General features: G+C 38.4%; 1 protein-coding gene and 1 long non-coding RNA gene across 4 annotated transcripts in view; one reads left to right on the forward strand and one right to left on the reverse strand.

Moving 5' to 3' along the window:
* afg1lb (AFG1 like ATPase b) overlaps window positions 1-25,252 on the forward strand; it is a 175,888-nt gene that overhangs the window by 116,643 nt on the left and 33,993 nt on the right. For all 3 annotated transcript variants that reach the window (XR_011340749.1, XM_069887519.1, XM_069887520.1), the window contains exons 9-10: window positions 23,418-23,488; window positions 23,745-23,845. Coding sequence is in view for 2 of the 3 variants with exons in the window: in XM_069887519.1 (XP_069743620.1) it covers window positions 23,418-23,488; window positions 23,745-23,845 (172 nt within the window). In the remaining variant the exon portion in view is untranslated. The remainder of the gene's footprint in view (window positions 1-23,417; window positions 23,489-23,744; window positions 23,846-25,252) is intronic.
* LOC138737067 (uncharacterized) overlaps window positions 760-25,252 on the reverse strand; it is a 77,039-nt gene continuing 52,546 nt past the window's right edge. Inside the window, exons 4-6 of the long non-coding RNA XR_011340751.1 lie at window positions 19,929-20,070; window positions 1,788-1,868; window positions 760-927 (exon numbers count right to left, since the gene is read on the reverse strand). This is a non-coding gene — a long non-coding RNA (uncharacterized lncRNA). The remainder of the gene's footprint in view (window positions 928-1,787; window positions 1,869-19,928; window positions 20,071-25,252) is intronic.

Genomic DNA, 25,252 nt, shown 5'->3' on the forward strand with positions numbered 1-25,252 from the left:
CATATTGACTTTCAAGTAATCTTATCTTCTGTGGTCATAAGGCAAATATTGAAGAATATTATGTGGCTCCATTGTTAGTGTAACTTAATATGTATTTACCCCTTGCAGTAAAATATTTAATGGAATGATTTGTTGAATAATTGATTGTAAAAATTTATTTTTATTTTTAAATTTAGGCATATAGCACAGTTACAGGCCATTTTGGCCCACCAATTCGTGCCGCCCAATTAACCTACACCCCCCCCACCCCCCGTATGTGCCAGATGCCTCCGTAAGCTGTTTTTCTGTAGTATCTTCCATCTTGAAATATAGTTTTTAGCTGTAGTAATATAAATTCATTGGTTAAATGAACAGTGAAGATACCAAGTAATTTTTTTCTGCTAAAACAATATAAATAATCAGAAGTTGGGACAACTGTGTCCTTTAATTTCTTTTCAAAAGTGTTTTAAAGAGTAGCTTAATGAAGTTGAATTTCAAATATGCTAGGAACAAGTTCTGCATAATAAAATATGAATCATATCTATTATTCAAATGTGAAGCTCAACATAATTCTTACAATCCAGTCAGCAGGAAAATAACATGTTGTATCTGTGAATAATCAAACACCGTGAACAATTTCCTTTCAGTTACTCAGTTGTTGAAATGAGCCACTTTAAACAAGGGATCAAAAGTCACCATCAGCTTGTTTTAATTATAAAGGAAATAAAGCAGTTTAAAATTCATGACAGTCTACAAAAAATAGTCTGTAATTTTGGTCTGCCAACAATGTGCACTGGTCAAATCGAAGCATAGTGGAGCGACCAGACTGTTGCCTCATATTTTCACTGAAACTAAATGCTAAAAAGAAGCTATTCCTTTCAAACCCTGTTGTTGTCTTCACATACACCAATATAATGGGCACTGTCAAAGTGAAAATTTTCCATCCATCTATTAAATACAACACAAAGTTACTTTCATTTAACTACAATATATATTGTTATGCACTCAACCGTTCTTACATATTGCAAGAAATAAAGATCTTCTTTCACGACAATTACTACAGATAAATTTGGCTCAAGATCCCTTCTTCATAATTCCAAATGATTTAAACTAAAATTGCCTATCAAGTTGAGAATTCCTGGCATCAAAAGATTGCAAATTTTGATTCCTCTCCCTAACAAGCTGCACAGTTAGTGTAGCAGTTAGCACAATGCTGTTATAGCGCCAGTGCCTTGGGTTCGAATCCCGTGCTGTCTGTAAGGAGTTTGCACCTTCTCCCCATGACTGCGTGGGTACTTCAGTTTCCTCCCACCAGAGTGTAGGACAATTGGGTGTAATTGGGAGATGTGGGCTCATGGGCCAAAAGAGCCTGTTACATGTATGTTTTTTATTTTAAAAAAAAGTAAAATTTAAAAGAATAAAATATATATTGAACGAAGTGCAAAAGTAGTTGCTATTAGAAGCAAGCATTCATTTAAAAAGATTTTTCCTCGTTTATGTTGAGTAGATTATAGGATTTCCACTGCAGGTATAAACTCATTTGGGATACTTTTACATCAAATAAACAAATTAATAATAGAGTTATTAGAGTCAGAGAATTGTACAGCTTGAAAATAGACCCTCTATCCTATAGGCCTATCTATAGGCCTATCTATCCTACTCCACTTGCATACATTAGTTCCATGTCTCTACACCCTGTTTCAGGTACCTGTCCAGATGCCTCTTAAATGTTGTTACTTTTCTTGTCTCTACCACCTCCTCTGGCAACTAATTTTGCATACCAGTTACTCGATGTTTGAAAAATTTACCTTTCAATTCCCTTGATTTTTCCTTAAACATGCTGTCTCTAAGATCATAAGATCAGGTGCAGAATTAGGCCATTTTCTTCCCTGTTGAGAAGAAAAAGCAGAGGAGATAACCCTAAAGCGGGTGACCATGGTGACAGACCAGCGAGGGGGTGCACAGCTGAAGGACATGCATGTGGCGAGCTGTTGGCAACATTCAGGCGAGGAACCCACACAAGCTGCGGCTACTGGCAACTTGAGGACAAAGAACTCACACCAGAGTGCGGGGTGCAGGAAACAGGCTTATTAAAAAAAAGATATCAGAACCAGGATTCGAAAGGGTGCTGAAGGCAAGAAGAGTTCTCCAAGTGCCCTGGGTGCTGAAGGCTTCCTGGTCAATCATTCAAATTATGGCTGATATATTTTTCCTCTCAACTTTTGACACCCTTACTAATCAAGAACCCATCAATCTCTGTTTTAAATGTTCCCAGTGACTTAGCCTTCTCAAGTGTCTGTATCACGAAATTCACCACCCTGACAGAAGAAATTTCTCTTATCGCTGTTCTAAAAGGACATCCTTTTATTCTGAATCTCTGTCCTCTGGTCCTAGACTCTCCTGCAACTGGAACCATCTTCTCCATGTCCGCTCTATCCAGCACTTTAAATATTTGTTAAGTTTCAATGAGATACCCCTCATCCTTTAAAGTCTGGCAAGTACAGGTCAGAAGCACCAAATGCTCCTTGTACATTAATCTCCTCATCCCTGGGATTATTCTCGTAAATGTCTTCTGAACACTTTCCAGTCCTATGCCAGTACATTTTCCCTTTGATATGGAGTCCAAAACTCCAAACCAAGTTCTGAACACTTTCCAGTCCTATGCCAGTACATTTTCCCTTTGATATGGAGTCCAGTACTCCAAACCAAGTTTGGATGTTTCGCTGGGATCTTCCAGCCACGACTCCATGATGCTCATTATATTTCTAACTAGACAGTGTTTCGCTCCCCAGCAGCAATTGAGAGACACATAAACGAATGGGTTAAGTTTAACACAAAATTTATTAACAAACTAATAATAATAGAATTAACCCAATAATGGCAACTCTATATCGAAGGGAAAAAAACCCAAACCATTATAGTCCAGCTGAAATGCCCCAAAAAAAACACCAAAATTCCCAAAACAAAACATCCATGTCAGTCACGTCAAGTCTGTCAGTGAAAAAGGAACAACTCACAGATCTGGTTTCCAGGCTTGGGATTATTTCTTATCTTGCCCACTGGTTTTTTAGTTTGAGGCTGTATCCAGATGACTGTGGTCCCTATAGACTTTCAACCCTATCAGGGGAACGTGAGACTGGATTGAGTTTTGAATGTGGCAACAACCACTTTTACTTTCTTTGCCTTGGAATTTCATGGTGACTTCCTGCTCACCACATGTGGTTCACTCCTCCGAAGTCCTCTTTAGGGTTAACAAGTGACCTTCTGTCTCACAAGCCCTCTCCTTTGAACACCCTGGCTTAAGTGATCCTGTGAATCCTGTCACACGAAGTCCTCCTCTTGAAAGGGGATGGGAGAGGCACTGGTCAGTCCCACACATACTCTGGGTATCAGAGTTCTCCAAACTGCTGTTAGGTCAACAGTGCTGGCACCCATGGACAAAGTAGTTCAGTCTTCCTTTTTCCACTGAAACTACTGGGTGAACACACTGACATACAGCTCCAGACGGCAGTGTTAGCATCTGTGAACAAAGCAACTTAGAGTGTGGCTTGCTGAAGCTGCCAGGTGAGCATGTACAGTCAGACCAACTGTCTGACTGCCTGTAGTCCAATCCACCGACTAACTTCTTCAAAACCAGCATACTGGGCTTTTTAAACTGCCCAATGCGTGCCTCCACCTCTTCCCATTGGTGGAGAGAGGTTAATAGCCGCAGGCTCACTCTCCTGTGAGCCCACGGTATTCCAGCGTGTGGTTCCTGTGCTTTGACAGCTGTCAAAGCCCCCTAGTGGTAGCACAACACTAGTACAGAACCTAACAGCTGTCAAATCCCCTGCAGCAGGTTCAGTCCTGTCCTCAGTCAAAAATAACATTTTCCAAGGTCTATAACAACAGTACTTTAAGCGGTGCCACCATAGGGGACAGCAGTGCAGTTGCTGGTGCACAGCGGGTGAGAGTGGGGAAGTGGAGACAAAGTGCTCCCCCACAGGGTTCTAATGTCCAATCCAACATCCAATGGCTCCATACAGGCTTTAAACGGCCTGTTAAAGGAGCCAATTGTTTTTTTCTTCAAAATCCTGCAATCACAGGGTCTTGGCCCAAGACAGCTATGCCTATGTTTAGCAACGGCCCACAAGGGGTTGCAGACTGGTGCAGAGTATCAGTAACAGGGAGATCACTCCCTGTTGAGAAGGAAAAGCAGAGGAGATAACCCTAAAGCGGGTGACCATGGTGACAGACTAGCGAGGGGGTCCACAGATGAAGGACATGCATATGGCGAGCTGTTCAGGCGAGGAACCCACACAAGCTGTGGCTGCTGGCAACTTGAGGACAAAGAACTCACACCAGAGTGCGGGGTGCAGGAAACAGGCTTATTAAAAAAAAGATATCGGAACCAGGATTCGAAAGGGTGCTGAAGGCAAGAAGAGTTCTCCAAGTGCCCTGGGTGCTGAAGGCTTCCTCATCATGTTCAAGTTTTGAATCTGGGCTCGGGTTGCCGATGGTTTGAACTGAACTGGTGTCTCGTGCTGCTGCAGAGGCTGTGGGAGTGCTGGAGGCCAATCTTAGCGACTCTGTGGAGACTCTCTTTGCTTCTCTTTCTCTGATTAAGGGCGTTGGGCAATACTAATTCTAATAGTAAATCTTTGTCCACCTTCTGGCAGACTAAAGGCAATTTAGTGTAATATTATATTCCTGTTTTATTACCTGACAACAGATAGGATCTGATCTACCTTGTTTCATATGCTGCATGTTTTTAATTACAAGACCTTCATTACCCTTCCTCTCACATTTGTCTCCATACCCATGTCCAGTTTTAGACACCCTGACCATAGGAAAATGATGCTCATTGTGGAAGTAATTTTATGAAGATTGACACTGTCTCTAACATGATTGACACCAAATCTGTGAAAGAAAGTTTGTGCCAACAGCTTTGACAAAGAATTTCATGTATGTTACATTCTAAATATAGTATAAAGTGACAATAATGGAGCCTTTAACCTTTTAACACTGACATAGTTGATGAACAGCTTGTTTTAATACAGTATCTGTTCAGCGAGATATTCAGAAGGTAAACCTTAACTGAAGTAGAGGACGCTAACAGTGGTTATTGACGCATTCTTCTTCAGATATTTAGAAACTAAATTGTAGCCTTAACCGTAGTCAAGAATATTAACAATTGTTACAGAAAATAGGATTTCATCATGGAATAAACCTGTTGAAAACTACATAAATATCTTTATTACAGTTTTTCTATTGAAGTCTTAGTTTTATCTAATATGAAGGAGAAAGTGTCAATAACCATTGTTAATATCCTTGACTACGGTAAAGGCTACAATTTAGTTTCTAAGTAATCTGAAGAATAATGTGTCAATAACCAATGTTAGCATCCTTGACTTCAGTTAAGTCTTGACTTCTAAATAATATCTCGCTGAACAGATACTGTATTAAAACTGGCTATTCACCATTTGTTAGTGTCAATGTCAAAGCTGTCAGCACAGACTTTCCTCCACAGATTTGGTGTCAATTGTCAATCTCCATTAATCCTTTGGATTAACACACTCAGTCTCTTTCATTTACCTCTTTACTTGCACTTTAGTGTTTGCATTCGACAAATTTGGTGATGTTTCTCTATGAAAGGGGTATAATAACCCACAGGGTATGGGCACGTTGGCAGGTCTTCAGCTTCAACACAGTTATCTTCTTCTGTCTCATTTGGTTTATAATCCCTTCCCATTTCAACTAGTGTTGAAGTATGTTGGTTACTAACCATCGTAATGTAAGTAATAAGTGTTTGGCACCATGTTTTCACAACACCAAAAATAGCTCAACAAAGAATTAAACTAATCGTTTTTCGGTATCCTTAAAGTTTTTTATGGAGACTTTCGATCTCAGTTTTTTAATGAAGATGCTGAAGCTCTTATATTTGCTAATTCTTCACCGGATAATAAACAGGAAAGTTTTTTTCAATAGCCTGCACCAGTCCAGAAGGAGAGGAAGAATGGAAGGGGAGAGAAGAAATCACAGCATTTGGTTGACAAGATAGTAATATTAAAAGTATTAAGGTGAAATCTGATTAATTTAAAATAAATTTATTTGCAGATAATGTTTTGATATATTTAATAGAACTTCAGAATTCTTTGAAGTGTTTACATGATAGATTGGAACAGTATGGTGTGATATCAGGTTATAAAATCAAGTGGGAGAAGAGTGAGCTTGTGTCATTGGCTGAAATGGATTCTTCTTGTAAGCATATTGTGAAATTCAGATAGATCAGATTAAGTACTTGGGTGTTAAGGTAGATGATAATTATGTCATTTATGTGAATTAAATTATTTACTATTATTGTCTAAAATTAAACATGATTTGAATCGATGGAAAGATTTACTGATAACATTAATAGGAAGAGTTAATTGTATTAAAATGAACATTTTTTCTCGAATTCAGTATTTATTTCAATCTATTCCTTGTAAGATTCTTCAAAAATTTAAAGGATTTAAATGCTTTGGTGAGGAAATTTCTGTGGAAGGATATCTTTACAAAAATTAACTTGGAAATATAAATTTGGAGGTTTGCAACTCCCTAATTTTCAAAATTATTATGATGCGGCACAATTGAAATTTATTAATAGGATGTTTGAAATGGATAAACATTTGATATGGAACAATACTGAATTATCTCAAATTGGTGAGAAGAGGCTTGATCAGTTTATTTATAGATGGAACCCTAAGTCATTGAGTAATTATAATTTACCTGTTTTGAAACGTTTAATGGAGTTCTATTTGTTATTTGTATGTTTCAATATATGCATTATTATTATTAATAAATAAAATATTCAAATAAAAAAGAATGAAAATAATCGTTACTACAATCAATATCCTGTGTGTGAACCAGGTCCCTAATCCAGAAAATCAATGCCCCAAATTACCTCACCATCTCTCAGAGGATATCTACAGTCTCTTGTTTCCTGATGTGGTTCACCAGATTGGTAATAACCATATAACCATTTATGGAGCTGAAACAGGCCATGTTGGCCTTTCGAGTCCGCACCGGTTCACTGATTTTGTGCGCCCTCTTCAGACATTGGTCCCGGTAGATCTTCATTCAATAACACTCTCAGAATTATTGGGAATGTAAGTACAACATTCTGTGCTGATCAAAGCACAAATGCCTCCCTTCTCTGCTAACAAATAATCTAGTGCTATCCTATTCTGGAGAGTAACTGAATAACTGTTCTTACTATCTACTATTTTTATGGCCTCTGCTGTTTCATTGACCACCTGCTCTAAAACATAGATCAGATTGTTAATCTTGTGTGATAATCTGATCATTCCAAAAGGAGAGATTGTTGAACAGCACTGATTTCCCTTGATTTTTGTTTCTAGACTAAAGGTGGGAGATTGACAGAATCATTCACATGATGTATGTAAAGGACAACATATCCTAAATAGCAGGACCCAGTCCAGTGGTATAGGAGCCAAGGTTATGCTGTAAACCGATAAATGAAGAGGCCCTTCAATTTGTGATTGTCACATTAATCATATGGACATTTATTTCAAAAGCAAAATGAGAGGAGCAAGATTGTTGAAAATGATAAATTATTCCCTTTAGGAGAAGGTGTTCATGAGGTAAATTATATAGTGCCCCCAGGCTTTCCCCAGGAATTGACACTAAACTGAGTAAAAAAGGATATTCTAAGAATACATTTCTCTTTATGACTTCTTTGTGTGCTAAAAGACAGAACCGTAGTAGCTGTTGGATATGTATGAGTTTTCAGTCCTTACGGAAGGTTGGGTCCCATTGTGCTCGTTCCATTCAACTTATCCGATGTGGCTATTATGCAAAAATCATAATGAGAAACTCTCAAATACCCCAGAGCTACAGAAATGGGTCTCAATTGCATGCCTTCATACAATCAGCCAGAAATGATACCAACCTCATTATAACAGATCTAAACGCCCTCTATTCGTAGAATTAGGACACCCCAGTAAAGGAAATGTTTGCTTTGTGCAAACAGTTCAGGGTGGAAATATTGTTGGTAATAGTGATTGTGAGAGCAACTGGAGATGGGTAGAATCTACAACAAAAAGGGATCTTATCATTAATTAATAAAACAAGCCAACTTCCTTGGGAAAGAACTAGTGCATCAATATGGATGGGAACTGCATAAAATTTTACTTATTTCATTTGTGGGTTGAGAGCATACCTTGGCACCCATGCAATTCGACTGGGTCATGCTATTTAGGAGATGTTGTCCCCTACATACATCTTATGAATGATCTTGTTATGAGCCCAGAGGACCCCAAAACACAGCAGCAATAGAAATTCACCAAGACAACTGGTTACTTAAACAAAAGTTGCTTTTAATTATCTTTAAACATGTAAACAGGATCACACTTTAAATTATTACTATTAACTTAACTTAATCCCCTTCTTATTCCAAGCACATGTCTGTATAGATGTTCAGAAAGGTTCTTTAATTCACAGTCCAATCTCACTTCTCCAAGTTCACTGGTATCAGGCAATTCTTTTACTGTGCACAGAATCTAACATTTATGAATCTTCACCAGGCTTTGGTGCTTGAAATGTAAATGGTTACCGCTCAGGAAGGTTCTTGTCGGTTTTCAGAGAGAGATTTGTTGCTTGTTGGACACAAACTGATTCCTTCCAATCAGCCACTTCAGTGTCTTGCTGAAGAAACCTGTCCCATCAGGGTTTTCCCTCTTTCTTTCAGGTCACCACAGAATTCCTTTTTGTTTCTCTTATTTCAAGTGAAACATTATACAGTATGGACTACAAGGGCTTTGAACAGGCTGAACTAAGAACTCACAACCCATCTTCAAAATGGGGTTTTTCCACAAATTTGCCAGCTTGTCATGTTCCAGTCCTAGCTGCTCCTGCTGGACTTTAGAACTTAATTCTCTCTCTCTCTCACTCACTCTCACTCTCTCAGAGAAAAGCCTGTTTAACTCTCTCTACTTGCAAAGCCACTTGACCTTCCTAGAACAGCAAACTGCATTCAGACAGACTGCCAAACTGGACCTAATCTTCGAGTTCATTCATCTGTTGCTTTCCAAATCAATAATCCATTACTCCACAGTATGTCCAATTAACACCTACTTGTGAAGTCCTTATAGGTATTCTTCAAAGTTTTTGTAAAGGCACTTGGAGCCTTGTCTGTCTGGCTTGAGCAGAGCTCTGGCATTTCAAATGAGATCTGTGTTGAAGTGTTGGTATCTTTTTGTGACCTAACTAAAAAATCCTGCCACAATTTATCTCCTTTAAAACATATCTATACATAATATAAAATGTAACATAATCTGTCACAACAGAAACCGATGATATTTTGAATTACCATTTTATTAATCCAATAAGTCGTACTTTGTAGTTGCAGCTGTAAGTAGCTTTAATTCGTTGATAAAATTTTTTAGTTTAATTTGTTTAAAAGAAAATTAGACATACAGCATGGTAACAGGCCGTTGGGGCACAAAAGTCTGTGCCACCCAATTTACACCCTATTATCCTACAACCCCCCCAGTATGTTTTGAACTGTGGGAGGAAATCAGAGCCCCCAGGGAAAACCCATGCAGACACAGGGAGAATATACAAACTCCCTACAGGCAGCATGGGATTCGATCCCTGGTCTCGATCATTGGTGCTATAACAGCATTGTGCTAACCGCTGCGCCAACTGTGTTGTACTTGCATTCCTGATAATTCTGAGAATATTACCAATCTGGTGAATCACATCACGGAATAAATTATCCAAACAGATATCCTGTGTGCGATAATGGGATTTTGTGCCATTGGTTTTCTGGATTAGGGATCTGGTTCACACATGGGATATTGATTGTAGTAACGATTAGTTTAATTCTTTGTTGCACTTATTTGCATTATTATTGGTGTTGTGAAAATATCCCGCCAAACATTTATTATTCAACATTAATCTTTTCTGTATCCTCTATATCTTAATTATGTTCTTTCTCTGGTGTGGTGACCATAACTGCACACAATACTCCTGGTGCAGCCTAACCAACATTTGTACAAATGTGGCATGACATCCCCCGTCTTTCCTACTCAATGCCTTGATTGATGAAAGCAAGCATGTCATTAGCTATCCATTTTCGGGAAGCTATGTAATGGCCAATTACACTTGCAATTTGTTTTAATAAAATTATAGAATTGTAAAAGTTTAAAAGAATCTCCGGAAAAAGAATGGTATCGTTCAGTTTAATGTTTGTTTTGTTTAGTTTTGATGGTAGCTGTTGAAATTTATCATTGGAACCTCTGACTGCAGGAAGCATTCCACAAGTCAAACTGTTCACTAGACAATGTTTGTGGTTTATTTTAGTGACTTTAACTGAAACTTGGCTCAAGCAGGATTGGGAATTTAATATTCCTAGCTGCAATGTATTAAAAAAAAATTAGAAAAGAAGAATACTGAAGAGTACTAATCAAGAAAACCATGATATCTTTTATTACCTTTGAGACCTACAGCAAATTATGTTTCCTAAACACCTCCATCCTTCTTTCTGTCAACTGGTTGAGGCTGAATCCAATTGTTCTTAACAGTGACACAATGACACTGGTCATTACAAAGATAGCTTATTTACAGTTTTGTAATTATGCCTGAATTATGCCTCAAGTAATCATGGCAGCAAATTTACTTTCCAAGGTATTTTTGCCATATACAATCCTCCTTAGATTTGAAGTCATGGTTAGTGGAACGGACGGTTAGTGGAACGGACAGAGGTAGCAGACTTCTTGGATGTCCTCAAATTAAGGAGTAATTTGGAAAATAAATTTTTGGACATGAATGATTCAGACATGGAAAGCTATCTTCCCCACTTCTCTACCCCCCCCCCCCCCCCCCAACCATAGACTGGGTTATTTTGATCTTTTCTGAGAGAGTTGCATAATCCAATTCAATCAAGTTCACATTTATTATCATGACCTCTGATGACAACTTAAACTGAGGAAAGAGCTGGGACATTGGACCAACTGAATTGTCCTTGTAAAAGATTGCCATGAACTGTATAGAGTCTTGGTCATGTCCTGTGCTAAATGTTCTATGTATAAAAATTTACAAGTCATATTTTAACACTTTCTTGTGGAACTCACCTCTACCACACCACTGATTAGGTGGCTTGCACTGGGCCTTTGTGCTCTAGTTGAATGAGCTCAAGCTTCTCAGTCTCATCCCAAGTGGTTCTCCATTTTAAGGGGCATGAGCCAAGTATTATGTATCAATTGTTACATTTTTTTCAAGAAGCTTTTAAGAATATTCTTGAATTTCTTTCTCTGACTTCCTTAATAGTTGTGAGGGCGGGATTTTTAAAATCTCAATATTTAATCAGCATCATGTAGTAAACATGATAAACAGGAAGATCAAATTTCTAGCAATGCTGTAAAAGTTATATATTTTTGGGTGGCACCGTTGGTATAGTGGTTAGCACAATGCCTTTACCACGCCAGCAATTGGGACAAGGTTTGTATGTCCTGTATCTATGTGGGGCTCCGGTTTCCTCCCACTGTTCGAAACATACCAGGGCCTAGGTTAATTGGCGGCACAGACTCAAGGCCTGAAATGGCCTGTTCCTATGCTGTTTGTTTATAATTTTAAAAATTAGAGAAATGGGGATTGTGAATTAAGCTCAGTGTGGCTTGTCAAACTTTATTTGAATATTTGTTCAGGAAACATCTTGGTGTTGTGCTGCATTTAAAAACCTGTATGAATACAATGTGTGGTTGTGATTGTTGGGCTGAAAACCTCTTGTGGCCACCATTTAATGGCAATGTTTGGAACAGTTACCGCCGTTGCTGCAAAGCAGGGACAGAATATTGGAAGATAATAAGTGACACACGTCTTTCTGAAAATAATTTCTAAAGATGGACCTCTCAAAAGGGCGGCACGGTAACGGCTAGCATAACGCTGTTATAGCACCAGGGGCTGGGATTTGTTGTCCGTAAGGAGTTTATACATTCTCCCTGTATCTGTGTGGGTTTCCTCCACTTGTTTCGATTTCCTCCCACTGTTCAAAATGAACCGGGGTTGTAGGTCAAATGGGTGTAATTTGGTGGCACGGGCCCATAGGCCAAAAGGGCTTGTTATCGTGCTGTATGTCTAAATTTTAAAATGTTTACATTTAAGAAATTATTTACATAAACTTCTAATCTAACCTCTGATCTTAATTTTCTCCAATTCCTCTATTTCAACATGATTTAAAATATTCTTAGAACAAGGGACAACATGACATGAGTAACATCTGAATGTTCCTTTTTATGGGATGTTGTAAACAATTCTGATTGAGAACATTAAGTTGGTGTATGTGTATTCAAAATCAAAGGACAACAATAACTTACTAATGTTTATCACAAATTAATACTTTTAGTTTCTAAACATTAAAATCAGTATTTACATTACAGGGCAATCGGTGGCATATTTTGCTTTGGAAGCATTTTATCCAAAAACAGCAGAGATTTGTTTTCTGGCCACAGCATGTTCCAGTGATGTAGGAATAAATTAACAACATTGCTTTAGAGTTAAGGAGTATTTGTTAGTTAGAATTAAAATCTTGCACAGTGCATCTAAAGATTGCATTTTTTTTCTTCCCTCCCTCTGGCAAGTCTTAGAAATAATGTTGCTATAAAAAGATAAAAGCAGTATGGTCTAACATTTGTGTATGTGTGTGTCTTTTTTGTCTGAGACTATTAAGTGACATTGGGGTTAATTTTACATTGTCAGTAGAATTGAATTAAATGAATAAAATCTCATTAAAACAAAGGAATATATCAGCCTCATTTTTGGATGCAATTTCTCTTGTACACCGTTATAGTGGTTTGAACAGGGTACTTTTGGTTATGTTGAACTTAGCTGATTGTAATTCATCTGATTTTAATAAAGAAATAAAGAATATATTTTGTACAAGGAAGGAATTTTAGTGACAATAAAGATTAAAATTATTTATGCTGATATGTGAAGGTTCAAATAAAAGTTGATAATGAGCTTACAGTATAAATCAGCAGAAAGAGATACAGGTTACCTCTTTGTTCCTATCCACAGTAGAGATGCGTGTTTCCCCAAATGATTGCCCAGATGAAGAAAAGATCTTGTGGGGACATTATAGGATGGATGTTGAAATGTTTCCACTACAAGATCAAGATACAAAATCAAGACTAGATCAATGAGAGTATTTAAAGGGGAAGTAGATAAATGTCTTATAAGAGGAGTGGATTGAGGGCTGTGTGGAATGGGCACAGAACACTTTGTATCTGGGGCAGTTCAGCCATGATCGTATTGAAAAGTGCAACAGACCTGAGGGGCCTTCTGATTAAAGGTCTTTGATGTGAAGCGGTAACTGGTTTCTCTTTCCACAGAAGCTGCTTGACTGGCTGAGTTCTTCCATCTTTTTTGTTTTTGTTTCAGATTCCAGCAGCTGCAGTCTTATTTATTTTCCAAGCTTATGGGGCTTAGTGGCTCGCTCCTGCTCTTATTTTTGTTATGCTTTTAGACCATAGAATAATAGAGCACTGTACAGGCCCTTCAGTCCATAATGTTGTGCCACCCATATATACCAACCAAAAAGAAAAATGCTTGCTTATGTTCAAAGGAGGGAAAGCAAGGCATGTGGCAAAACCGAAGGGCTCCTCAATATGCCCAGAATATTCATTTTTCCAATAAGGAAAGTGCCAAAGTCTAGTCTAATTGTGGGAAATTAATTGAGACAATTAGATAATCTTGGAGAACATGTAGGAAATCATGACGAATAATTCAGTTCAATATGGTGACTGGAAAGGAAATGGAGTTGAAAAAGTTAAATGTTTTTGACTGGAAAGAAGCCAGTTTAACGAGATGCAAAAGGAACTCGCCAAACAAATTGAAAAGGAAAATGTCAAACAAGGCAGTGGACAAACCATGGGAAATTTTCAAAGAAGAACTGACCGAGATTCAAGCACGATATCTTCCCACAAGTGAAAATGAGAGTGAAGCCAAAAACCAGTACTTCAGAGAAATTAAAATATTAAAACAAAGGAAAGTAAATAATTTGGGATGATAACACATATGAAAACCAAGTCCCTGACAGATTGATCTTAGAATGGTTAAGAAGTTGTCAGCCATAAAGCAGTGTTCTGTAATGTTTAGTAAGCATGATGTTTGATGTGAATTTCCTATAAGCAGAAATGTATTTGCTGATTTATTGACATTAAAGGCATTTACCGGTAATAACATTCATTAAATCAAAAGATGCAGACAATGGCCTTAAGTCAGCTCTCAGTTTGACTATCGTTATCATACCACTCTATTTTGGTCTTGTCCCATTAGTATCTGCACCAAATCACTGAAACTATATCCACTTATTTTCTCTGGAGGTTATTTTCTAATTATTGACCTGCATTGCTAGTTTATAATTGTTACTTGTACAAGAAAAATAAATGTTTGCTTTTTTAAAAAAGAAATGTCCCAGCAAGTCTCTTGGATAACAGAATGGTTTGTGTTTAGAATTTAAAGCTTAATGTGTTCTTTTCTTCAGGGTGGCACAGTTAGCATAGCGATTAGCGTGACGCTAATACAGCACCAGCGATCTGGGTTCAAATTCAGCATTGTCCGTAAAGAGTTTGTATGTTCTCCACGTGTCTGTGTGGGTTTTCTCCAGATGCTCTGGTTTCCTGTCACCTTTCAAAATGTACAGGGTTGTAGGTTAATTTGGGTGCAATTGGGCAGTACAGGTTTAAGTGGCCGGAATCAGCTTCTACTGTGTTGTAAATAAAATAAAATTTAATTTAATTTTTTTTAAATTTAAGATCTGGATGCTGCTACAAATCAGCATTTATTACCCTCCTTAATTACCAATGATGAAGCGTTAGCAAGTCATTTTGAAGTACTGCAATCACCTAGTGAAGGGAATCTAGTGAAGATGATCTACAAGGGACAAGTTGTAGTGGTCAGGCCTTTGTTACAGAGTCTGACCCTCAGATCAGAAGGGATGGGTGGAGAAGAGGAGACCTATATTGATGGTTGGGGGGGGGGGCGCGGGCGGGGTTCAATACTTAGCGGACCAGATCTATAGACAAGATCAAGACTCGAGAATTTAACACTTGTATTTAATTGGCCGCAATATAAGAATTAAAGTTGATGATCTTGTAGCACAGCTAGAAGTTGGCAGGTATGACAGTGTGGTCTTCACTGTGTCGTGGCTGAAAGATCACATCTATGGACTAAATATCCATGGATACACAGTGTATCGGAAGGAGAGTGGGGTAGGGTAGTTCTGTTGGAGAGAGGAGACATTGGATAAGAAGATATAGAATCCCTGTGGTTAGAATTAAGAAATTGTAGAGGGAAAAAGTCCCTGATGGGAGTTGTTTACAGGCCTCCAGTAGCCAGGATGTGGAGATGGAGAAGGCATGCAAAAAGGGTAATGTTACAGTAGTCATGAGGGATTTCAATACACATTTTGGTTGGGAAAACCAGGTTAATGCTGGATCCTAAGAGAGGCAATTTATAAAATGCATTCAGGATGGCTTCTAAGAATAGTGTGTGGCTGAGCTGACTAGGGAAATAGCAAGTCTAGGTTGGGTATTGTGTAATTAAACCAGAGTTGATAAGGGAGCTGAAGATAAGAGAACCCTTAGGAGGCAGTGATCATAATATGATAGACTTTGCTCTGAAGTTTGAGAGGAAGAAACTAAAATCAGATGTGTCAGTATACTAGTGGAATAAAGGGGTCTACAGAAACTGGCCAAAGTTGATTGGAAAGGCACACAAGCATGGGGGGGATGGCAGAACAGCAATGACTGGAGTTTATGTGAGAAATAAGGAAGGTGCAGGACAGGTATATTCTCAAAGTAAGAAATATTTGAATGGAAAATTGTCACATCTGTGGCTGACAAAGAAGTCAAAGCCAAATTAAAAGCAAAAGAAAGAACATACAAGGAAGCAAAAGTTGGTGCGAAAGTAGAGGACTGGGAAACTTAAAAAGCGTACAGAAGGCAACTAAGAAGGTCATTAAGAAGAAAGGATACCTAAAGCTTTTAAAAGTATATTCAGAGTAAAAAAGAGGTGAGTGTAGATATAGAACCAAAAGAAAATGTCACTGAAGATATTATAATGGGAGACAAGGAGAGGGCAGAAGAGCCAAATTAGTATTTTGCATCAATCTTCACTAAGGGCAGACATTGACAGTATACCTGACTTTCAGGGGTGTCTGGGAAGAGAGGTAAGTGCAGTCACAATCACCAGAGAGAAGGTACTTGGGAAGCTGAATGTTCTAAGGTTAGAGAAGTCTCCAGATGGAATGCGCCTTCAGGTTCTGAAAGAGGTAGCTGTATAGATTGTAATGATCTTCCAAGAATCAATAGATTCTGGGAAGGTTCTGGAGGAGTGGAAAATTGCAAAGATCACTCCTATTTAAAAATGGAGGGAGGCAGCAGAAAGGAAATTATGGACCTGTTAAACTGGCATTAGAGGTTTGCAAGTTGTTGGAGTCAGTTGTCAAGGATGAGGTCATAGGAGGCCAAAATCAGCATGGTTTTCCAAGAGAAACTCTTGTCTGACAATTCTGCTGCAATTTATTTGAGGAAAGCGCAAACAGGTGAGACAAAGGAGATGCAGTAGATGTTATATATTTGGATTTTCAAAAGGCCTTTGACAAGGTGCCGCACATGAGGCTGCTTCACAAAATGAGACCCCGTGAATTACATTAAAGATCCTAACATTGGCTAATCTGCAGGAAACAGAGAATGGGAATAAAGGGATCCTATTCTGGTTGGCTACTGCTTACCACTGGCATTCTGCAGGGGTCAGTGTTGGGGGCCACTTCTTTTATGTTTCATGTTGATGATTTGCATTGCAGAATAAATGGCTTTGTGGCTAAGTTTGCAGATGTTACAAAGATAAGTGGAGAGGGCAGTTAGTGAAGAGGAAACGGAGAGGCTGCAGAGAGACTTAGATAAATTAGGATAATGGGCAAAGATGTGGCCAGTAAAATACAATGTTGGAAAGTGTACAGTCATGCACTTTGGTAGAAGGAAGAAAGGGACAGACTATTATTTAGATGGAGAGAAAATTCAAAATTTGGAAGCGCAAAGAGACTTGGGGAGTCCTTGTGCAGGATACCCTAAAGGTTAGCATCCAGACTGAGTTAGTGGTGAAGAAGGCAGATGCAATGCTGGCATTCATATCTGTGGGAATAACATACAAGTGCACGAATGCCATGTTAAACTTTATAAGGCTCTGGTGAGACTCACCTCGAGTATGGATTACAGTTTTGGGCTCTTTATTAAAAAGGGATGTATCCACATTGTTAGAGGGTTTAAAGAAGAATCACAAGAATGATTCCTGGAATGAAGGGATTAACATATGAGGAACATTTGATGGCTCTTGGACTTTACTCCTTGTAGTTCAGAATAATGAACGGGGACCTCATAGAAACATTTTGAATCTTGAAAGGCCTGGACATGATGGGGGAGAAAAGAACAAGAGGGCACAACTTCAAGATTGAAGGGGGCTCATTTAAAACAGAGATGTGGAGAAATTTCCTTCAGCCAGGGAGTAGTAAACCTCTAGAATTTTCTATGGGAGTCATCGTTAGGTGTATTTAGGGTGGGGATTGATAACTATCTGTATAGTCAGAATATTAAGGGCTATGAGGAGAAGGCAGGGGAGTATGACTGTAGGAGAATGGATCAGCTCATGATAGAATGATGGGGCAGACTTGATGGGCTGAGTGGCCTACTTCTGCTCCTTTATCTTATGGTCTTATCCCACAGTCATGTTCATGGATTTAGACCTAGTGATGGTGAAGGAGTGGCAATATATTTCCACATCAGCAAAGTGTGTGACTTGACAGAGAATATGCAAGAGGTGGTCTGCTGTATTTATCCATCTTGATGGGGAAATGTTTTTCTTATCACTACCGTATTTAGGTGGGTGATTCTGTTGAGTTTCTCACCAGACCAGCGATTATTTCTCATTGATAATCCCCAGGATAGTGATGATGAGGAATTCAATGATGGTGTTGCCATTGAATGTCAAAGGTAGATGGTCAGAGACTCCCTTGTTCAAGATAATTCATTGTGTGGTACTTTGGTGGTGCATATGGTACATTTGCCCATTCCTGATTGTTAGATTATAAGCTATAGCAGCAGAAGTGGCCCATTTGGCCCATCAAGTCCACTCTGCCATTCCATCATGTTGTCTGGGTGTTACTGCACACAGGCATGGACTGATGCATTTGTAAAAATGTCTGAGTGGAAATGAACATTCTGCACTCATAGTCCAACACACCGGATGTGTTAGAAGGATGAATGTAGAACATGGAAAGGTCCCACAAAGGAACTGGCCTTTTGACCCATGCTGAACATGATGCCAACTTAAACTAAATATGTGGCATTTGTTGATAAAGCTGCAGAAGAAGGATGGGCCTAGAACACTTCCTTGAAAGCTGTTGTAGTGATGGTCTGGGGCTAAGATGATCGACTTCAATAACCATAATTTGGAATGAGGAGTGGTCTCTGATCTAAAATGCCTCTGCAAAATTGACTTATTCCTTTTTCAATGGATAATCAAATTTTAAATATTTGGTTTCGGAAAGGAATTAGATATGTAGAAGATTGCTTTGTGGGAAGAAACTTCATGACATTTGATCAATTTTTAAAAATGGGGTACTATCAATTATAGGCTATCTAAGAGATAAATTGGGTCCAATATTGTTATTATCAAAATGTGGCGATGCGGAAATAGATAGCTGAAATAAATTTCTTAATATATCTACTATGTATATTTTATTGCAGATTGGAACTATTAAATAGGGGCTACATAGGTCCAGACAGCATTAGGAGACAGATTTAAATGTTAATATTGATTAAATAAACTGGTCAGAGTTGTGTCAGGATAGCATGACAAATACTATAATGTTAGATATAGGTTAGTTCAATATAATTTTTTATATCAACTATATCTTGCTCCACAAAAGCTAAATAAATTGAAGTCAGATTTATCTGATCAATATTTTAGATGTGGTCAGGAGGTAGGTACTCTTTTACACTCCACTTTGGTCCTGCTCCAAGGTGAGACCTTTTTGGTCAAATTTGGTGATTTATTTAGAACAGGTAATAGAAATTAATTTTCCACAAACTCCAATGTTATTTGTATTAGGAAATATTGAGGCATAAGACCAAAATTGAAACTATCTACCTGTCAAAAACAAATTTTAAAGATTGCTTTAACAGTAGCAAGAAAATGTATAGCAGTGACATGGAAATCAGATATCCACTTAGGTATGGAACGTTGAAATGCAGAAATACATAGCTGTGTTCCTTTGCAGAAGATCACTTATAATTTGAGAAATAAGTATGATGTATTTTTGAAAATTTGGCGCCGTACTTAAGAATTGAGGGAATTAATTAATTTATAGACCTCTTCCTTAAGCCTCGAACTTGGTTAACCTCCTTTAAAGTATTGAAAGTTATAAATGATTAACTCCATCTGGAGAGAGGGTGCTTCTGGGAACCTGGTTTCTATTCTAGTTTCTTATTTTTCTTTACTTTTGTTTTTTAATATATTTCATTTCTTTTTCCCCTTCTTTTCCTTTCTTCTTTCGGGGTAAGTTTAGTGGGGGAGGGGGTTGGGGTTTATATCATGTAATAGATTTGATATTTAATAATTAATTGCCATATTTTGTACTTGGTATGTGGAAAACTTTTAAGTAAAATTTTAAAAAACACAACCATCTTTCAGATTATGTCATCAACAGTCTCATTTGCCTTCTTATCACAACCACCTTCCTCTATGCAATCATGAACCCAACTATTGGAGTATTTTCCCTTGGATGTCCACTAGCTTCAGTTTTACAGGGGCTTGTTGATACCGCACTTGGACAAATGCTGCTTTCATGTCATCTTATCTCAGTGCTTGAATTAAATTTTGGATGCACTTTTGGATTCACGTCATCTTACCTCAGTGCTCGAATTAAATTTTGGATGCACTTTTGGATGACAGCTGCAATGAACTTTGGAGTTGAATGGTCCTGGATAAACTCAAACTGGGCATCAGTGGGTTGGTTATTGGCAACATACTGATGAAGCTTTCTGTAACCTGCTGATGACAGAAAGTAGGCTGAATCAGCTGTAATTACCTATAACTTGCTGCTATATAAGACCCTAGTTAGACCCCAATTGGAATATTGTGTTCAGTTCTGGTCACTTCAGAACAGGAAGGATGTGGATGCTATAGAGGGGTGCAGAGAAGATTTACAAGGAGGGTGCATGGATTGGAGAGCATGCTTTATGAGGTTAGGATGAGTGAACTTGGTCTTTTTCTCTGGTTATAGAACATAGAAATCTACAGCACAGTACAGACCCTTCAGCCTATAGTGTTGTGCCAACCTAATTTGACGGCATATAGGTCCCCACTTTTTTTCCCCCCAAAAAACTGCCTCAAAAGCCACCCTGGGTCCTATACACAAAGGTGACATTTTGGTCCTGTCATTTTGATTTTGCCATTTTGGGCGTCGAGTGGAGGCTTTCACCCACAAGATGGCAACAGGAGGAAAGTGCTCAAGCTACTCACCTATGCTTTCTAGAGTTGCTGCTGCCGCTCATTTACCCCGGCAAGAAATGTCGCCCTCTCCCTCCTTCTCACCCACCCACTCTCTCTCTCCCCCTCCCATCACTTGCTCTCTCCTACAGTGCTTTGAGGGGTGTGCTGGGCCTCGATGATCAAGCTTTGTTCAACAAATTGAATGAGGTACAGGGGCGTGTGGCAGTGAGCGAGCAGCCTGTCGAGTCGTCCCTGTGCCTCATTCAATCTGTTCAGGGGGGCCATGCTCATCGAACAAAGACTGATCATTGGGGCCTAGCATTGCCATCAAAGCACTCTGGGAGAGAGTGTGAGCAATGGAAGGGAGGGAGAGCGCGGGAAACTTTTTCGAACTAAGGCTCAGCGTGGAGCCTGATCACTGAAGCCCAACGTTCCCCTCAAAGCAGGAGATCTTTGCATGTGTTCCCATGACAGTGGGCATGAACCCTGCCCGTTGCCCTGTGTGAGAAGGCTTTGGCATCTCAGCCATGCAAGGCTGGAAGGTTTCCATCGAGGGGAGTGAAGGTAAATACACTAAAACAAATATTTCCTGAAATCTCACACTAAAAAAGGGGGGGGGGGGGGGGGGGTAGGGTCCTATATGCCAGTGGGTCCTATATGGTGTCCAATATGGTACTCTAACAACTGCATAGAATTTCCCTACTGCATAACCCAGTATTTTTTTCTCAGATTCATGTACCTATCTAAGATCCTACTATACCTGCCCCCACCACCATTACCGGCAGCACATTCAATGCACCCACCACTCTCTGTGTTCTACAGCTAGTGGGGTCGGATTAATCCTGCCTTTTTGTAAACAACAGTTTTCTACCTTGTGTCACAGATACTAGTTTTGTATTCCAATAGTGTTGTAAGATTGGAACAGATAAATCACACAAATCACTGCAACAAAATTAAATTGTGTATGGACTAAGTTGATATTCTTTATTTGTCCCAGATGAAGGTAGAAATATAGTGAACAATGTTTGAGATTTACTAGATCAATACTATCCAAAAATTGTTTAATTATTTCACCTGGTAGCCCATTTCCATGCTTTAATGGCATCATATAACCATAGAACCATTTACGGAGCGGAAACAGGCCATGTTGGCCTTTCGAGTCTGCACCGGTTCACTGATTTTGTGCGCCCTCTTCAGGCATTGGTCCCGGTAGATCTTCATTCAATAACGATGGGCGAATTCAATGCAGGTGGAATCAAATAATAGCAAAACTATGAGCAAACAGATTGGCTGTCTGTGTACCAAAAATAATAAAACTTGACGAAACTGGATTTATCAAGTCTAGTATAATCTAAAGAAATCTACTCACAGAATTTAATCAGGTCCATGTTGTGGCACCAGTTGCAGAGCAGCCCTGGCCGTCCAGCAACAGTGATATCATTAAACAGATACACAGTTTATGACATTAGAATTCTTAAGGATGGCAAAGTAAGTAATGAAAATATTTTGGAATTAATTTTTTGAAAATTCTGTAAAGAAAAGTTGAAGATTGGGATATGCATATGGGATAAAGGAAGAAGTTGAAAAAGTAAACACATTGTTAAAAATCAGAACATTTTGAAATAATTGTCTGAGGCACACACACACACACATACACACACACACCCACACACACACACACACACACACACACACACACACACACACACACACACACACACACACACATATAAATCTAAAAATTTTGATCAGACACATTGTTAAAGCCAATAAATAAAATTTGAATGAAATACTATGAATTGTTAAACTAATATTTTAGTCTATATTAATTATAGGTTACAATTATTAACAGTTCACTGATTCTGTTGACTTCTGCAGATACAGAGATATGCATGGTTAGCGCAACACTATTGGAGTGTCAGAAACCCGGTTTCAAATCCAGTGCTGTCTGTGAGGAGTTTGTATATCTCCCCGTGTCCGCAAGGGTTTTCCCCAGGTATTCAGGTTTCCTCCTACCCTTCAAAACATAAGGAGTTGTGGGTTAATTTGGGAGGCATGGGTTTAAATGGCTGGAATTGTCTCATACTGCGCAGTAAATAAAAAATTTTAAAAAAAATTATCCAGCACCTTTGCTATAGAAAAAGGCATAGCATTTAATACTCCCAATTGCCTTAAGGTGTTTTCATCATTTAATTTTTAAAATATGTTTGAAACTGTTCTTTAATTAAAAACTCCCCTTAATGTTCTGTCCATTTTAAATGCTTTTGTAAGATTTTCATGAGAAAAGATTCTGATCAAATTTATTTAACATTTCCAAGCACTTGGAAGAGATTTTGTTCCACACTATCTTGTAAATAAGAATGCAGCTCTGAAGAACCCCAGTTAGTTGATTTCTTATTTGAAATCTGTATACATCCACTCATAATATTTTATAAGCTTGTAGTAACATGCTATTTCAACACACTGCTTTAATTTGACTTTTATAACAAGGTACTTAGCCAAATTTTGTCTGAATGATATACTATTTCAGTACATTTTCAAAAGCTGTTTCTTCAGAAGAATAACTGATCTGTTCTCTTGCTCTTGTTTTGCATGCAAGAGAAACCCATGGTCCTTTCTTCTCATTGTAAGCACATAGCATTAATGGATTTGGTTCATCTGTATTGCCTCATTACTGGCTTAGGTTTCAGTCACAGAAGTCTTTCAGTGTATGCAAATAAGATAGAATGATCTACCTGAGAGTTAATATTCCAAGCTTTAAAGTGTATTATAAATCTAATGTTTGTATTTACAGCATAACATCCTGTTCTTTTTTGATGGGCAAAAAGCTAAGCGAGCACGGGCAGCTGTTTGATGTTGGCTTCAAGTGTTATTAATTTCATATTCCATTATTCTTTTCACTGTAGTACAAGTGAAGCTGATGTGGAGGCTGTCATGGATAAGCTATTTGATGAGCTGGCTCAGAAACAAAATGATAGTACGTAAGTTAATTTCTCTTGAAAGAGAATACATTTAGAACACAATGCCCAATCTCCACTGACCAATTAGTAAGTTCCATTGCTGTGTACGGGTTGATGCCATATTCAAGTGGTTGTCATTGTATCAGTATTTTGTCTAATTTCTGTGTTGAATCATCTGCTATTATTCGTGAAACCATGCATTTCCAAGGTATAAGAGATAAATTTTATAGTAATTATCCAGCAAAGGCCGATTCTTTGTTTGTGATTCCATAGTAACAAGACCAAGGATTTTGAAAGTACAAGGTAGAGAGCTCAGATTGAGCAAAGCTTGTGGATCCGTGGCAGACTGCACATTTGAAGAGCTATGTGATAAAGTGAGTAGAGGCAAGTCTTAACCAAAAGATCTTGTACAATTCTTTCAACTTTGATTTCCTGTATATGCATGTTTTCTGAAGCTGAATAGATTTTATCTACACAATCAAATATTGTTATTGTGTTGAACAAGAAATGCTTAAATATAAGGTTAGTTTTACTGTCGGGAAGGTAAAGGAGATAGTTTTTCCTTTGCTCAGATGAAAGGAAATAAAATACATTTTAGAATAGACCGTGAAAGAGAATTAAATGTAAAACACAGGAGTTTTAAGACACTGTGATTGAAGTAAAAAACATTATGCTGGAGAAACTCAGCAGGTCAAATAGAATATATAGTAAAGGTAACGATACATAACTAGCATTTCAGGCTTGAACCCTTTTTAAAGGTATGAACAAAATGTAGGCAGATGCCCGAACAAAAAGAGAATTAAACCAAGTTTACTGAAAAACATGGCTAGATTTGTCCTTCTACAGCAGTGGTTTTCAAACTTTTTCTTTCCACTCATAACCCTGTAGTGATAGAGTGCGAGTGATCCTCCTGACCACTAGAAAGAGTCAGAGATTAGTTTGGTGGCAGCTTCAGTTGGATTCAAGATGGATGCCTCCAAACGGTCTTGATTCTATAGCTAATAAAATATAGTTGTTTTATAAGAACCCAAGTTTCTTTATTAAAATAAAAATGAACTAGGAGTGTCCATGGTACCAGAAGTGGAAGAAACACCAGGAGTGTACAGAGTGTGTATCAATTGATAGCAGCAGAGAAAAGGAAAGTATGAGGGATCCTGATGCTGTAAATTGGAATGGAAATGTCAACCGTGAGTGGAAACAAAGATTCACGGTGTACTTGTAAGCCATTGGACTCGATAGCAAACCTGATGCACGGAAGATTGCACTGCTACTTACCATGTCGGGACCTTAAGCACCTAGAGGTTTTCAACACATTTGTTTCTGCCAAGACAGCTGACCAGGGCAGGTTTGACAAGGTTATTGAGATTTTGATGAACACTGTTCACCAAAGAAAAATGAAATGTTTGAGAGCTATATGCTTTGCTCATGTATGCAGCATCAGGGAGAGAGCTTTGATATTTTTCTAAATGGACTTGAAATTAAAAACAAGAACATGCAATTTGTATCACTGCAAGATTCAATAATCCATGATCAAATTGTGTTTGGGATTATTGAAAAGAAAGTGAGAGAGAGGTTCCTGTGTGAGACAGGGCTTACCTTAGCTGGAGCTGTGAAGATATGCCACGCCAGTGAATGAGCTCTGCAGCATGCAAAAAAAGTTCAGTGAGAGTGCAAAAGCCATTGAAACCGAAGGCCTAGCCATAGCTGCAATGTGTTTCCACACACATATACAAAAAAAATGAGATACAGAGAACAACAAAAAGATTGCGACACATTCAAGT

This window comes from Narcine bancroftii, chromosome 6 (genome assembly GCF_036971445.1).
Source record: "Narcine bancroftii isolate sNarBan1 chromosome 6, sNarBan1.hap1, whole genome shotgun sequence".
Lineage (NCBI taxonomy): Eukaryota > Metazoa > Chordata > Chondrichthyes > Torpediniformes > Narcinidae > Narcine > Narcine bancroftii.